The sequence below is a fragment of the Mirounga leonina genome, unplaced genomic scaffold (assembly GCF_011800145.1).
Source record: "Mirounga leonina isolate KUSES-001 unplaced genomic scaffold, KU_Mleo_1.0 Mir_53, whole genome shotgun sequence".
NCBI lineage: Eukaryota > Metazoa > Chordata > Mammalia > Carnivora > Phocidae > Mirounga > Mirounga leonina.
In genome coordinates this window covers 35,813,868-35,830,904 of record NW_023270807.1, presented here as the reverse complement: position 1 = coordinate 35,830,904, position 17,037 = coordinate 35,813,868, and the positions used below count along the sequence as shown (strand labels likewise).

The 17,037-nt window shown below is 38.0% G+C and overlaps 2 protein-coding genes across 5 annotated transcripts in view; both read right to left on the bottom strand.

Annotated features, from left to right (window-relative positions):
* MYO6 (myosin VI) overlaps nucleotides 1–17,037 on the bottom strand; it is a 143,334-nt gene extending 126,297 nt beyond the window's left edge. For 2 of the 4 annotated variants that reach the window (XM_034991300.1, XM_034991302.1), the window contains exon 1: nucleotides 16,864–17,037. The gene's annotated coding sequence lies outside the window, so the exon portion shown is untranslated. The remainder of the gene's footprint in view (nucleotides 1–16,863) is intronic. The other 2 variants (XM_034991303.1, XM_034991304.1) reach the window with 2 other exon arrangements.
* On the bottom strand, nucleotides 10,906–11,617 carry SEM1 (SEM1 26S proteasome complex subunit). Its single transcript, XM_034990962.1, has 2 exons — nucleotides 11,608–11,617; nucleotides 10,906–11,315 (listed from the first exon to the last, which is right to left on the bottom strand). The coding sequence occupies exons 1-2, from the start codon at nucleotides 11,615–11,617 to the stop codon at nucleotides 11,053–11,055; spliced, it is 273 nt and encodes a 90-aa protein (XP_034846853.1). The 3' UTR covers nucleotides 10,906–11,052.

The window sequence follows — 17,037 nt, the reverse complement described above, 5'->3', positions numbered from 1 at the left end:
GGGATCGAGCCCCACATCGGGCTCCCTGCTCAGCGGGAAGCCTGCTTCTCCCTCTCCCACTCCCCCTGCTTGTGTTCCTGCTTTCGCTAATTCTCTGTCAAATAAATAAATAAAATCTTAAAAAAAAAAAAAAAGAAATACTTTTACAAACTGAAATGTTTATAGATGATATTATATGATATCTGGAATCTGATTCAAAATAATATGAGGTGGGAGGGTGGGTAGTTTTAGATAAAGAAAAGGTAAAATAAGATTAGTCATAAGTTGCTAACTGTTGAATCTGGGCAATAGGTACATGGTGGTTCATAGCTCTTCTTTTCTTAACATGCTTAAAACTTTCCACAGTCAATGATTTAAAAAAAAAAAATTCTCTAAAATGTGCTCAATTATTTTTCATTTTTGTATATAATTATATGCTGTTCTCTTAAATGTCAAACTAATGATACTGATTTTTACCAGGGTATATTTTAAGACTTTTCTTAGCAATGATTATACATTAATTGTTGAATTATCTCAATTTCTCAATTGTCCATGTGACTATAGCAATTTCATATTCAACTAGATGGGAAAAAGGTGAAAAACAGATGAAAGCTGATCCTAGAGTTCGGGGTCACAGAGTTCAACAATTTATCCCCTAAGGAATTCTATTTGACAGTATCCATATTATAGCATTAAAAAAATACTTATTTTCTAATTATAGCTTTATATGAAATGTGTCTGAAATTACCTCCATTTTTTTTTTTTTTTTTTTTTGGTGGACAGAGAGTGTGGGGGGTGGGGAGGGTCCACAGGGAGAAGGAGAGGGAGAATCTTAAGTAGGCTCCACACCCAGCACAGAGCCCACAATGCAGGGCTCGATCCCACGACTCTGAGATCATGACATGAGTGGAAATCAAGAGTCAGACCCTTAAGCGAATGAGCTACCCAGGGGCCTCATCCTCTAAATTTTTAAATTTCACAATATTGATAGAAAAAATGAATTCTGAACTAAGAGCCACATGAATTATCTTTTCAGTTCTGCCTCTGATTTAACTGTATGGCCTTCATCAAGTCTCTTAACCTCTCTAAACCTGTTTCCTCAACTTTTTAATGAGGAATTAGAATTAAATTAACTCCAGGGTAATGTCCATTTCTAACTTTCTAGGATTCTACATGTTTGGCCTAGAGGAAACCTGAACACATTCACAACTCAAGCGGACAATTACCTAGACCAGCAGTTCTCCAAGTCAATGGACTCCTGAAGATCCCTGAGACCCTTCCAGAGAGTCAACAAGGTCAAAATTATTTTCATAATTATAAGACAATTGCCTTTTTCACTATAGTTACATTTACCCTAATTATGCAGAACCAATGATAGGTAAAACTTCTACCACTTTAGCCAGAACCAAGATAGGGGTCACTGCACCCACAATAAAAGAATGTTGGTTTCACTTAAGGATACTTTTGACTGGGGCACCTGGTGGCTCAATCTGGTAAGTGCCTTCAGCTCAGGTCATGATCCCAGGGTCCTGGGATTAAGCCCCATGTCAAGCTCCCTGCTCAGCAGGGAGACTGCTTCTCCCTCTCCCTCTGCTGCTCCCCCTGCCTGTGCTCTCTTGCTGTCAAATAAATAAAATCTTAAAAAAAAAAAAAAAAAGAGGGGTACCTGGGTGACTCAGTCGGTTAAGCTGCTGCCTTCAGCTCAGGTCATGACCTCAGGGTCCTGGGATTGAGTCCCGCGTCAGGCTCCTTACTCAGCAAGGAGTCTGCTTCTCCCTCTCTCTCTCAAATAAATAAAATCTTAAAAAAAAGAATACTTAACTAAGCAGTAAAATTTATTAATTTTAGTATATCTTGATCCTAAATACATCTTTTTAACATTCTATATGATGAAATAGGAATTGCACATTAAGTACTTCACTGTAAAACAAAATATGATGGCTTTCTCAAGGAACATACTTGTGTGAATGTTTGAGTTGTAATCTTCAGGAACTTTTTTTTTTTTTCCATAAAATACCATGATTACTGGAAACACTGACTAACAAACCTTGGTTATTCAAACTTGGGTTTTTGGCAAATTTGGGGTTTTGTTTGTTTTTTGAGTAGAGCCTGTCATTACAAGGAAAGCAACTGACAATATTTGTTGACAATAATAAAATTCAAGGGAAAAACAGAATCTGGGAAAATCTGTATCTGCCACCTTAAGCATAATAGCTTATGCTGTTTAAGTTTAAATAGTTAAGACTTTTCTGATGAAATCAAAATATAATTTTTTGATATTACAGAAATTTGGAAGATCTACATAATTCAACAAAACTGTGTTTCAAATGACCAATACATCATGTTATAAAATCATGCATGGGTAAAAGATACATCAGAGTGCAAAATACACCAATACACTGTAATGTAACAGTGCAAAAGTTCACTAGTATGGTTTAAGATTCCACCTTGGAACTTTAGGAAATTACCACCTGCTGAGTTTTGGTGAAGATCAAAGAAGGATATACACAGTTATCTAAAAAGGTTACATTACTTCCTTTCCAAAGGATGTATCTGTGTGAGGCCAGATTTCTTCATCTACAGTTCAACCAAAAATAACATAATGCAGGAAAATTTAATCCAGTTATCTTCTATTAAGTTAGACATTATAGAGATTTACAAAAATATAAATAAAATAGTGCCACTTTTTTCACAAATCTTTGTTTTGGTAAATAGTTATTTTTCTTTTTGTTAATTTTTAAGTAATCTCTACATCCAACGTGGGGCTTAAATTCACAACCCAGGATCAAGTGTCAGATGTTCTACCGACTGAGCCAGCCAGGCACCCCAAAAATAGTTATTTTTCATAAAATGTCATTTTCTGTTAACATGCATTTATTATTTATTTTTAGATGGATTAAATAAGTTTTTAGGGCGCCTGGGTGGCTCAGTTGGTTAAGCGACTGCCTTCGGCTCAGGTCATGATCCTGGAGTCCTAGGATCGAGTCCCGCATCGGGCTCCCTGCTCGGCAGGGAGTCTGCTTCTCCCTCTGACCCTCTTCCCTCTCGTGCTCTCTGTCTCTCATTCTCTCTCTCTCAAATAAATAAATAAAATCTTTAAAAAAAAATTAAATAAATAAATAAATAAATAAATAAGTTTTTAATTTCTAAATTTTAATTTCTAACACAGTAAGTACTGATATAAGCAGATAAACAAAATCTTTAGAAAGTCCTCCATAATTATGAGTAGAAAAGAATCCTAAAACCTGAGATCCACTGATCTACATAAAATCTTACCAAATCTTTTGCTAGGCAGCTCACATTCTCTAGTCATTCATAATCAATCTAGTGACAGTAGGGGACAATGAAAGAAGACACATATATATTACATAATCTGTGATGAATATTATAAAACAGGTATAATTCCGAACAGTAAATTTGGGAAAACTATTTTGAAAGATTTAATTCAAACAGTTCCTGAAAGATAGGTAAGACTAAAGGAAAGTGAATTCCAGACAAAGGTCTGTTTGAACAAGAGTAGGAAGATGGAAGAATGGGGACATGTTTAAGGAACAGGTCAACGGGGCTAGGGCATGGCACAGTGGTGGAAGTGTGACAAGTGCTGCAGTAGAAAAGTGAGCCAAGAGATTAGGCCATGAAGAGTTTCAACCCCACAGTACAAGTCTGGACTCTGAAATGTATTCATAAAGGCTAATAAGGATTCTTATTCAGCAAGAGAATATTACAATCAGATTTCTACTCTGAAACATAGCCCTAAAGGCAATGCACAGGATAGGCTGTGTTGTGCATTGAGGAAAAGGGCCAAACACAAGGAGATGTGTATGGAAGAAAAAGTGATGAAGCCTGCACTCAGACAGGACTAGAAAGTGAAGGATGACTGCCCAGAAGAACAGGGTTTGGCAAGTGAAAGAATATGACAAGAGGAAAAAGGTGAGTGAAAATTCTGAACCTGAATAACTAGGGCAATGGGGCTATCATATAGGAAACAGAAGAAGATCCAAGTTTCTCAAAGGAGGTGGATTTGATGGGAACTGTGAAATTTGAAGACGTCTATAGAGCATCAGTTTAGAAATGACGGTCAAGTTGATACAGAAAGAAATTTAGGGGAAATCACTAAAAGTAAGAATTGGAACCATGGGACTAATTATCAAAAATAAGAACAGAGTGAGTAGAGCAAAGTGCCAAGTACATGAGTTTATGAGACATGAACAGTAAAGGCATGGGCAGAGAGAATTAAGGAGTAAAAACAAAACAGGAAAAGTCAGAGACCTGACAGAGTGCATGACCACAAAAGCTAAGAGAAAAGAATTCAAGGAGGATTAGTTGGTGAATAGTTGAACAGGTTGGAAAAGAATAATGATCTAAATGAGGCCACTGGATCTATTAATTACGAGGTTACAGAGTAGTCTCTGTTGAGTGTTTAGGGCAGAACACAGATTACAATGAATCCGGGTTCATGGCCTCATTAGCATGGTATTAGGTACAGGAAATAAATATTTTACCCAGAGCTACATGAAAATATGTTTTCCAAACAACAGTTTGTCTGCTTTTCAACCGTAACAATTTTTTAATAAAACTATGTCTCTAAATTTAACTGTTATTTTCAAACAATTTATTTCAGTCACATAAAATACTGATTTTAGCACCAAACAGAACACTATCATTTACCTAATAAATATGACACAAAAAGAATTTTTAAAGTAAGTATATATATATATATAGTATTGTGCTACATATTGAACCTCACTCTACTGCTTAGAAGAGTATTATTCTTAGTGTAGATGGCTCCCTAATATAGAACATTTGAGGGCAAATCCAACAAATAGCATTTATTTAAGAAAAACTCCTATTACCCAATCCCTTTTTATTAGTAACATCAAGCAGAATATGAGACCAAGCTCAATTCTGGCATATTTATATAAAATGTGTATTTAGCCAGACCTATGTTTATACAACAGTAATATGTGAAATATCCATATTTGTTAGCATAATCTAGAAAACAAGCACTGTTCAACAAAAAGATTTTTCCCTTTACAAAAAAAATCACTATTGGAATACTTTAAATAAATAAATAAGCATCTTTCCCAGGATAATATGAAATTACAATTCAATTATTTAATTTACATGAAACTTCACAGGAATATATTTGTTTAAAGCAAATTCATGAAGTATTAATTAAAATGTATAGTTAAGGGGATTAAAAACTGTAAAGAATAGTTTAGACACTGTGTCCAGAAGGTCTCCCCTCTCTCATCAGCTGGCAGGGGAAGCTGGAGCACTGTGTAGAACAGGAATCTGAGGGCAAGGACAAAAGAGGGTATGACAGAGTAGTTATCTGCTTTACACTTGAAAGCAGGCAGTAGCTGCGAGACTGTCATAATGTTACCATCCCTTGTTTAGATACAGTAGACAGAACAGATTAATCCTGAAGGGGTTTTCAAAGCTTTGAGTCTTTAAGAGAACACAGAAAAAGGTAACTTAGAATTCTAAATTGGGCAAAGGCTCTGGATCCAGACCACTGGAAGATATCCCTCAGCTCTGCACCTTACTACTTGTATCAACCTAGCAAATTATTTCCACCTCAGCTCTCTCAGCTGTAAAATGAGATGATAAGAAGAGCTACCTATTAAGTCAACATTAGAATTAAATAAGAAAATGACTATAAAACACTTGAAGTACTGGCATATCACTGGCCCTCAAGAATCATTAGAAATGTACTGTTCTAGGATCATTCTGGATCTGGATCACACGTTCACTCCATCATTATAATATATTGGCACCTTCCAACCCATGACAAAAACCTTTTCACTGTTCAAGTACTCTACCATACTATGTCAATGTTGTATGCCAAACAATAGAATGTTAGAGAATAGAACCAAAGTCCATGAAATTCTGGACCAATTCCAGAAGTACACCTTTAATTAAAAAAATAGCCCATTTTTGACACACTAACATTCTTGTATACAACCATCAGGCTAGCTCCATTTTTGCTAATAACTCATTAAAATCACCAAATTAAACAACTGGTCTACAAATTCCTAACTTATGCTACACCTCCCCTTCAAAAAAATCAAACTTATCAGTAGAATATATCTAAGAAATATAAAATTCTGACTGAAATATTTTTTTTCTGGTTTCTAAAACATCTGTAGTGAAATCTGTCATATGTTCAAACTCATTTAATTCTCATCCTTCTCTCCCCTCCCCACCATGCCTGATAGAAAATCTTTCTCAAACTAATATAAACCTCCTCAGTTTGCCATTGAATACACGGTGCCTACTTCTACACTAAGCACTCATCTGTTTTTCCCCATTATCTCAACGGCCAACACAGCAGTTTTTTTTTGAAACCTCAAACAAAAGGATTAAAGATACATAAAATCATCTGCTCTCATCTTCAATGATGGACAGGAAGAGCAGAGAAGCTAATACATTCCTCTTGAAAACACATACGCATGAATACACTTTGTTCTTCCCCAAAATACCAAAAGGATAACAGACAGCAAATCATGCCCACAAACCAAAACACAGTTGTTTCATCTAATTTTAGAAAAAAAATAACAAGGAACTGGAGAAAAGTTCTCCCTGGAATAACTCAATCCTCAAATCAGGGAAATTCAAAGAGCATAACATGGAAAAACCAACAGCCTCAATTCTCCCCTTCAGGATACTAATTCCATCAACACCAAATCAAAACAAAGCGTATGTTTTTAGAAGATCCCAAAAAGTTTGAAATCTCTTTTTCAAAGAAGGAAAAAAAGACCACTTACAGAGGACATGTCTGAATGTCAAGCACAGGTGCTCTGTGGTTTACTCCAAACCTGTTTCTTTTTTGTACCATATTTTTTTTCCCCTTGAAGAGCCTCCACACCCAGCTTGTAGCCCAACTCAGAGCCTAAACTCAAGACCCTGAGATCAAGACCTGAGCTGACATCAAGAGTCAGACGCTTAATTGACTGAGCCACCCAGGTGCCTCCCATATTCTTTTAAAGTCTTATAAACTTATTTGTTTATAAACTTAACTTGTTTAAAGAAAACCAAACTATATCATTTACATCCAGAAGTATCCTTTATTTATATTTTAAAGTCTCATAGCCAGGTGTTTGTTATTTGATTACTTTGCTCAGCCCTAGGCAATACGGTTAGTTCTTCCCTTTCTGGAAGCTGTGAACAAGACTCAGTCTAGCTGTACTTGAGACAAGCAGTCTCAATCATTTTGTAGGTATATCTCCAGATTTTGCTTAGGGGTACCTGGGTGGCTCAGTCGTTAAGCATCTGCCTTCGGCTCAGGTCATGATCCCAGAGTCCTGGGATTGAGCCCCACATCGGGCTCCCCGCTCATTAGGAAGCCTGCTTCTCCCTCTCCCTCTGCCCCTGCTTGTGTTCCCTCTCTCGCTGTGCCTCTCTCTGTCAAATAAATAAATAAAATCTTAAAAAAAAAAATGTTGCTTAATCTGAGAAAATCTTGTACTTTTTCCCTGGAACCTTCAAGAGTAGAAAGAAAATATAAATTATATTTTTATAAATTATAATTATATAAATTATATTGTTTTTGGAGGGAGTACTGCTCATATCCTAGGGACCTTCATACCATCTCGTCTCTTTTTTTTTTTTTTAATTTTTTTTTTTTTTTTTTTTTAAGATTTTATTTATTTGCAAGAGAGAGAATGAGAGACAGAGAGCATGAGAGGGAGGAGGGTCAGAGGGAGAAGCAGACTCCCTGCTGAGCAGGGAGCCCGATGCGGGACTCGATCCCGGGACTCCAGGATCATGACCTGAGCCGAAGGCAGTTGCTTAACCAACTGAGCCACCCAGGCGCCCCCATACCATCTCGTCTCTTAAGAGAAACCTCTTCTTTAGTAATCAAGAATTTGTCCAAAATAAAAAACACGTATTTAAACTTGTACCCAGAATTCAGGTTAACTAGGTAAAATTGGCATTAAGAAAAGACAGTTGAGTAACAGAAAACTGCAACAGATTTATACAGAAATTTAATGTGTCTTTAAAAGGACTTGGGGAAGAAGAACAATTATTTCACAACAGTCTTACTTCTATGAACTATTACTACATTAAGCCTGTGTTCTGGTCTTTTTGCTATCAGGAGTCCAGGGGAACAGGAGATACAAATTCCACAAGACAAAGACCTCTTCTTGCCAAAATTCTTTCTAAAAAACTTGGTCATTAAAAGATCTTTTCTAATGAAAAACATTTCAAACCAATACTAATTTCAGAAACCTCATTTCTGAGCTTGTACCTCAGGTACAATATATTAATAAAAGGGTTTTATGTTAATAGACTTAGGATATGTTTCTCATTGGGTTATATGGATCATTAAAAGTTCCTAAGGGGAGCCTGGCTGTCTCAGTCCATAGAGCATGCAACTCTTGATCTCCAGGTCGTGAGTTCAAGCCCCATATTGAGCACAGATTACTTAAAAAAAAAAAAGTTCCTAAAAAAACTGTCCAATTAGATGAGAAAGTGAATGAACTATTTTCTAAGCATGTATAAGGTAAGTAGTCTCAAGCATTTTTGAGATTTATCACAACTCTCGAAGTTATTTAAACTGCACCAAGGAAATGCTAAAAATTCCCACAGGTTCTAATCAATGCCCTATTTATTCTCCACATTTACTCTCCACTTGCTCCGCCAAACCCCCAATCCCTCCTCTGCTCTGTTCCTTCCCTAGGAGGATGAGCCAACACAGATCATCACCTAGGCTCCCCAGGTGGGTGCCAGCAATGCAAGCCAATGAACAAGACCCAAAGACAGAGGGAGGTCAGGGAACTTCCCCTCCCTCCCTGCCTGACTGCTTCAAAGCCACAGTTCCCAAGGCCCTCCTCCACAATGCCAGCTCTCAACTCTCAGTTCCGGTAATCTCTGGAGAATTAAGGGCTTCTCACCATTGCTATTCCCTGGGTGCTCCCCCCCGCCCCCCACGACCACCCTTGTTTGTTCTCTAACCTCTGTAAGCTCTTCTTTTGCACCATCAAGGATGAAATCTCTCTCCTGCTGGGAGCCTGCCTGATGCAGCTAACAATACCAAGTCTGGTTAATTCAAAACAGTACATTACATAAAGAAATCCAATTTTAAAAGTTTAACAAGGTCTTAAGATCTATTCAAGTATTACTTACTATTACTATTTGTATAATTGTTTAAAGATTAAATATAACCAGTTCACTTCCAAATGAAGCTGGTTAAAAGCTGAAAAAAATCATTACAATTAAAGCTAGGTGTGAAATTTAACACTGTCCTGTCCTCTCAAGATAAATGCCTATAAGCACCAAATAAACTTAACAAAAGAAAAAAAAAAATCAATGAAGGGATTCTGGTAATTGATATTTCACTTCCTTCTACCATACACTGCCTGGTTAATCCAAACACTTTTTTGTTATTATTGAAGCCTTCCCTAGGCATAGGATAAAGAAGTTTTAAACCAGTGGTTCTCAAATTTTGGTGTGCAAGTAAATCAACCGAGAAACTTGTTAAAATGCTAATGCCCAGGCCTCACCCACACCTTTCTGACAAATGTTTTCACTAGTTCCCAGATAACTGTGATGCACACCTAAATTTCAGAACTTCTTAAATTTGGCCAACTTTAAGATTCCACCAAAATCTCCAATACACTTTTTTTCTTTTTGAATGAACATTCCACATTAAACATGGCCAAAGAAACAAAAAACAACAACAAAAACTAACATAGTAACAATAATAATGCACACTAACTACACACCACTGTGATATGTGTTTCACATGTATTATCATCTAATTCCGTCCTCACAAAAACACCAGGTAGATAACATTATTGCCTCCATTTTATAGATGAGAAAACTGGAAGTCCAAAGAAACTAAGTAATCTGACTACAATAGTGACTGGTAAAACCAGGATCATCTCTGGTCTGCCAGTCCCTCTTACCTGTGAGCTGGGTAAGCAAGCACTTATATATAAATGCAACTCTGGAGCTTCAGGACTATCACAAAAAGGATTAAGCCTAAGGGCGAAGCAGTTGAAACAAGCAATAACCCTCCCTGTCCACTCCCTCCCCACAACAAGCTGTCTTGAGCTTGACCCACCCCACCACTCACCAAGGCCTTCCACCTACACAGTATGCCATCACATACTGGTAGAACATCACAAGTCTGTATGTATCAGTATTCTTTCTACTCTTACCTACTGCATGGTAAGTACATCCAAATTCCATCTCCACCAAGTACTGGCTGTGAGCTTCAGCAGATTTAACATCTCTATGCCTCAGTTTCCCAATGTGTAAATTGTGGGTCATAATGTCAAATGCACTAAAGTAAGTCATGTAGTGATTAACTGAGATAATGTACATAAAGTACTTGCTTGACACACTAACACATGGTAAAAACTCAATAAACATTAGCTGCTAATCCAACATATCAATCCTAGGTCCCATTTATTTTCTCTTAGCCTTCTGTTCCCAAGACTGTGATAAAAAATGGAACATATTCTTACTTATTAGGAGCAAACTGGTAACAATGGACTGAAGGCCAGGAGTAGAATATTTTAGAGTAAATGAGTCTCTTAGTAACCCTCAAATTGCACAACTTTGACAACTATTTATTTCCCAACTTTAGGTCAGCCCTGTTGATTACATACTAGTATGAAGAGTCTATAATTAACTTAATTCAAAACAACAATAAAATGTCACTCAGCACAGGGACTTGGGTCTTAATTTATCACTGTATCATCAGCACTTAGAACAGTGCCTGGCTCATGGCAGACACTCAAATATTTGTCAAATGAATGAAGGCATAAAGGTACCAATGTAGACACACCTTAGCTCATTAGTGAATCTTTACAAAAACAAGCATCATTATCAGATCAATACCAATGTGCCAAGTAACAAAGTTATTTTCAAAATTCCCCCACAGTATTTTTCTCCTTTTTTTTTAAGAGCAAAACATCTTATGTGTTTGTGTTACAAAAAAAATAAATCCAAGCAGGTAATGAAATAAACATATTTTTTTAAGTATCCCATTCTGGGTTCTCTGTCCTAGAATTTAGTAAACAGTTCAAGTTTAACTTGCTTCAACACTTCTTCTGGATGCTATGAGGTCTCCATCTTATACCCATGTTTCTGTAGTCCAGCTCCTAATTGACTGGAGAAGTCATCATCTACATTGTCATCATCCCAATCATCCTCCCAGACATGTGCATCTTCATCTTCATCTAAGCCAGCCCAGTCTTCCTCAGGGAACTCCCTGAACTGGTTGTCTTCCTCCAAGAGACTCAGGTCTACCGGCTGCTTTTTCTCTGACACGGTGACCCTCCCCACTGAAAACCTCTCAGGCTGAGAGGAAAGTTGGAACTCTCACTTTTTCTCACAGAAGAGACACCAACACTGCTGCCACCTCTGAAGCCAGCTCTACCACACAGCTCGCCTTTCTTTTTTAAAAAAAATCGTGGGCTTTTCTTTAAAAACTCTCCAACCCGGGGCTCCTGGGTGGCACAGTCAGTTAAGCGACGACTTTTGGTTTCAGCTCAGGTCCGGATCTCAGGGTCATGAGATCAGGCCCTGCATGTGGCTCTGTGCTCAGTGCAGAGTCAGCTTGAGACTCTCTCTCTCTCCCTCTCCCTTTGTTCCCCTTCCCCCCATGCTCACCCACTTGCATGTGCGCATGCTCTCTATATATATAAAATAAAAAAATCTTTAAAAACTCTCCAATGAGAAAAGTTAATTACCAACCTCAGCTCCACTAATCTACTAAAAATGTTAAAGGAGTCCCATAATAATGCATCATGCTCACCTCCTACCTTACATTCAAACAAAAACAAAACAAACCTAGTAACTATTTAACAATTATCACTTCAGTGATGCTGACATCGCAGAATTTCTTGAACCATCCGAACAGAAGCCACAAAATGAAGTAAGTGCCCGTTAAGAGGTTAACCCTAACACCTAGAAGATAACTGTGATCTACTATGGGAATACACATAAGTTCCATTCTCAGCTATGCTTCTAAGCAGCCACATATGTAACTTTGAACAAGGTGCTTAATTTTTTGTCATTTTCTCATCTGCAGAATAAGAGTAAGTTTCCCACATCTACTTCAACAAGTTGTTTTAAAGACCAAATGTATATAAAATGATTTCCAGGACAATAAAGTGCCATACAAATGTAAATTGTTAAATTTGATATAAACATCATCAGATTTTAAATGGGTATTCCTATTCATCTTTCTTTTTATGTCGCTGCCACTCTTTATATTTCCTAGATCCAAAGATCTGCCAGTACAAAGAAGAACCAGTTCCTACCGACAGTCATATTTCAAACATAGTAGGCCCTCAGCAGATATTTGTTGAAAAAGACATCCATCCCCGTGCAACAGAAATTTTAAAATTCTGCTATATTCAATACCTTACCTTGTAAAGGTTAAGCAGCAGGTTACTTTCAAATAAAATAACAAGTGATGTAACTTACATGAGAGGTGCCTACGGTTTGGTCAAGAGGAATGCCTTCCTTGTGCACATTACTCAGCCTGGATATAAATAGTCACCTATGTGACTATCACCCAGGGAATGTTCTTCAATATTCTGGTTTCACTGGAGGCATGCTTTCCGCATAGAAAAGGACTTCCCTTCTCTTTAACACTAGCAAGATTTCTAAAGATGCCAGATTCATTCTTCTGGTTTTACAGTCTATGCTTCAGCACTTACAGGGAGAACTTTTTGTGGACTTGTGGTCATTTCTCAAATTACCATGTCATTCTTCTACTAAATATGAAAAGTTTATTTTTCAAGACCATAAACAGAAAAATATTCTAATACTTATATTTTAAGATTAATAATAGTCCGGGGCGCCTGGGTGGCTCAGTCGTTGGGCGTCTGCCTTCGGCTCGGGTCATGATCCCGGGGTCCTGGGATTGAGCCCCACATCAGGCTCCCTGCTCGGCGGGAAGCCTGCTTCTCCCGCTCCCACTCCCCCTGCTTGTGTTCCCTCTCTCGCTGTGTCTCTGTCAAATAAATAAATAAAATCTCTTAAAAAAAAAAAGATTACTAATAGTCCATTAAATTTGTCAAATAAGGGGTGCCTGGGTGGCTCAATTGTTAGGCGTCTGTCTTTGGCTCGGGTCATGATCCCAGGGTCCTGGGATCAAGCCTCGCATCGGGCTCCCTGCTCTGCGGGAAGCCTGCTTCTCCCTCTCTCACTCCCCCTGCTTGTGTTCCCTCTCTCGCTGTGTCTCCCTCTGTCAAATAAATAAAATCTTTAAAAAAAAAAAAAAAAATCAGGGGCGCCTGGGTGGCTCAGTCGTTAAGCATCTACCTTCAGCTCAGGTCATGATCACAGGGTCCTGGGATCGAGCCCCGCATCGGGCTCCCTGCTCGATGGGAAGCCTGCTTCTCCCTCTCCCACTCCCCCTTCTTGTGTACCTCTCTCGCTGTGTCTCTGTCAAATAAATAAATAAAATCTTAAAAAAAAAAATTGTCAAATAGAAGTATAGCTGTTTTAAATGTTAAAGTTCCTGGTTCCTTTGAATATTATATAATGCCTCAAAAATAGGATGTAAGCTTTTTTGACCTTAGTTAGTTCTTAATTATCTACACATACATATACACACACACGCGGATGTGTTACAGATCCATTAATAATTTATATTAAGCTCTTGGATGATGGTCTTGTATTTACAGTTTAATAAGAGTATCCTCAAGAGGAAAAGTTCCTAATAGTTCAAACCAAATAATGAAACACCTGTAGGGGCGCCTGAATGGCTCAAGTCGTTAAGCGTCTGCCTTCGGCTCAGGTCATGATCCCAGGGTCCTGGGATTGAGCCCCACAGCGGGCTCCCTGCTCGGCAGGGAGTCTGCTTCTCCCTCACCCACTTCCCCTGCTTGTGTTCCCTTCTTGCTGTGTCTCTCTCTGTCAAATAAATAAATAAAATCTTTAAAAAAAAAAAAAAACAAAACCTGTATACATAGTCACCCAACCCAGCCTTCTTACCATTTTTCTTCTCATTTACCCAACTACATTCTACTGCTGAAATGATTCTACTTTGTTACAAAAGATGGGCTTTGTGTGCTCATTTTTGTTCTTTATGTCTATTATAGCTCAAGGGACATTCCTGAAATAAACACAGGCCATAAAAAAAAATTGTTCTAATAGTACAGGTGAGAATTTAATCATCCTTTGAAAACAAGCCCCCTCACAAAGATTACGAAGTTAATTATGTAATCTTTAAAAGACAGCTACTGCATTTATGGGCAATGATCTAACTCATTTGAGGAAAATATAAGTTCTATCTGAAACAGGAACACTGTACTATTCATTTTATCTACAATGAAAACCAGTGTTATATTACAGCCTAATTCTAATTCCTATAAACCCGTCAAAATAAAAAGTGCACAATTTGTATAATTTTCTGGAATTTACATCAGAGTGCTCGCTTCAGCAGCACATATACTAAAATTGGAATTTACATCAGAAATGATAAAGCAACACCATATCAATGTTCAAAGCTGTCTCAACTTAAGAATGAAAAAAACAGAAAATTCAACATTAGTTTCAGAACCTCATTCATGACCTATATCATCCTCAGTCCTGTGTGCCTTCTTCAAGTTACATTCTTTAACACAATACCAGTTCTGCAGGTTTATTTGAACAGTCTACCAAATGAACTGAGATCAAGGCAACCTGGTCTGATGGAAAAGTCAGGGGTTTCATGGTCAGAAGATCTAGGTGTGAATCCAGACTTTGTTCCTCTGGAGCTTTAAGACCTTGAGCAAGTATTGAATTCTCTAAGCTTAAATTTCTTCATGTGTAAAAGGACAAGACCACCAACCCTGAAAATTACTTGGTAGATCAACTCCCTCAGTTAACGTTCTGATTGTGGCAGATGCCTAATAAAGGGGTGATGATCTTATACCACTAAAATTCAGAAATTATGATGAAGTACCTCATTAAGGGGGTCACAAACTGTATGAAAATTATTAAAGCTGTAATACCTTTTTCAGTCTTTTAGTGAAAATATTTTAATATACAAAAATGAAAAATTCAAAGGTTAGAAATCTTTTTAAAATTGACATTTCTAAATATCAAAATGAAGCTTCAATTATCAATAGTGAAAACGGGTTAATTTTCCAAAAAAATGTTTTGGATGCTTATATTTATTCAAACCTCACATGGTCAAAAATTTTAAAACTTTCTAAAAAGAACTGTACTTTAGAACCCAGAGACAGCCCACTTATCTAAACAATGGGCTACATGATACTCCACATTCTCCAGGCAAAGTCACAACAGGATGAGAAAAGAGCCTTCAGCCTCTCTCAGATTTCCTGGCCACTGTTATTTTAAAACTTGATCACATAAACATAAACAGAGGGGAAAAAATCCACTTCAGATAAGCGTCATGGGTTATGATTTATGATCTGTTTTTAATACCTTGCATTAATTTACATTAAATATTGCAATAGCTTATTACATTTTTCTTGCTCATGTTTCTAGACACTAATGAAGAATATATGTATGTTATGGTTTTATATAATATATATTTAGAGTTTTTAATCATGATAATCTTTTCTTAAGGTCATTCATCACTTCTGTTACTCCCTTTGAAAATTAGTTTCTGAAAACGAAAATGTAACTCAAACTGGGAAAACAATATGTCACACAGAACATACAAACTCAACAGGCAAATCTGCGTAAGACTAAAATGACTTCTGCTTACCACTGTGCATATAATTCCTGCGCAACTTAAAACACTCAAAATGAGCTGGATATTTAAAAGTCAATGAGTTATTTTGAATGGCTGCATTGTTTCAAGCTCTGGCTATAGCCCAATTTGTAATGTTTCTAAAATTAATGATAAAAAAAACACCAAGGTAATTTTTTCACTAAACAATTTCCAATTGTAAAACCACAACCCATGATATCTATGAAGTTTAGTTAATTTGTACAGATATGCCGTTTCGCTGCCAACCTTTGTACCGTGACCATTCTAATCCAAGTTCAAGATTCACATTTTATGGTGTGAATAGTTTCAACTAAATCTTAATTTCTAAAACTCTCAAACCCTGACTATATTTAGATACAGTGCATCTACACCACCAGAGCATAACAGCAAATGAAACTTCTACTTAGCATGTACAGCAATCTGTGAAGTTGGGACAGTGTTCTCGTTGCTCATTAACATCTGTAAATTAGGATGTAAGCATTCCTCTACCCCAAGTTTATGCCAGATAAAATATAACCTGCTTTCTTAAACTGTAATAGAAATAGTATTTCCGACACCAATGTTCTAGTAATAACTCTACCAAATTATTTTCTACTTAAAATCCCGGAGTTTGAGCATTTTAATGGTTTTAAGGAGTTTTTGGAAATTAACAAATATAAAAAGCTCTCGTTCAGTAGCACCTATATAAGTTAACATAGTCAAAGTACTGGACAACCTAAAGACTAAGATTATATTGTTAGACAGTCCCAACCTGGTCTCCTACATGATTAAACTATTAATTTAATAGTGGCTGGCATCTGATCCTCAGATCTCAGAACAAACGGCACTATTCCTACACTGCATTTTACGCTTGTTTACTTAAGAGAGAGCTACCACGGAGTGTCCAAGTCAGAGTGGGTCACCTGAGTCTCTGCTTCTACCTGGGAGCTCGAGTAGGCACACAAAGGTATCTTGGGGACGATAAACCCATGAAAGGAGACTCTCATTGTCTTGTGGAAATGAGAACCAGCCCTGGGACTACGGTGAGCCGCCGGCCGGGCCCACCCATCACCTGCTTCACCCACAGGCGTCCTCGGGAGGTGAAACCAGCCGTCGGCCCCCGGACAGCCCAGGAGGCCCCGAAGCAGGGCGGGCCGGGGCAGCGAGGCCCTGACGCTGACGCCCCGAAGCAGGGGCTCCGCATCACTCACCGGTGCGGACGCGAGGGCAGGTGCGCGGCAGGGAGGCTACCTGTGGCCGGAGAGGTGGAGGGCGGGGCGAAAGGTGACGAAGTGGAGCGAAAAGGGCGACGACGCGGACAAGCTCTGAGACGGGGCGGCGGCGACCGGGATCCTGCTAGCTTCCTGCTCGGACCGATCCCGGGT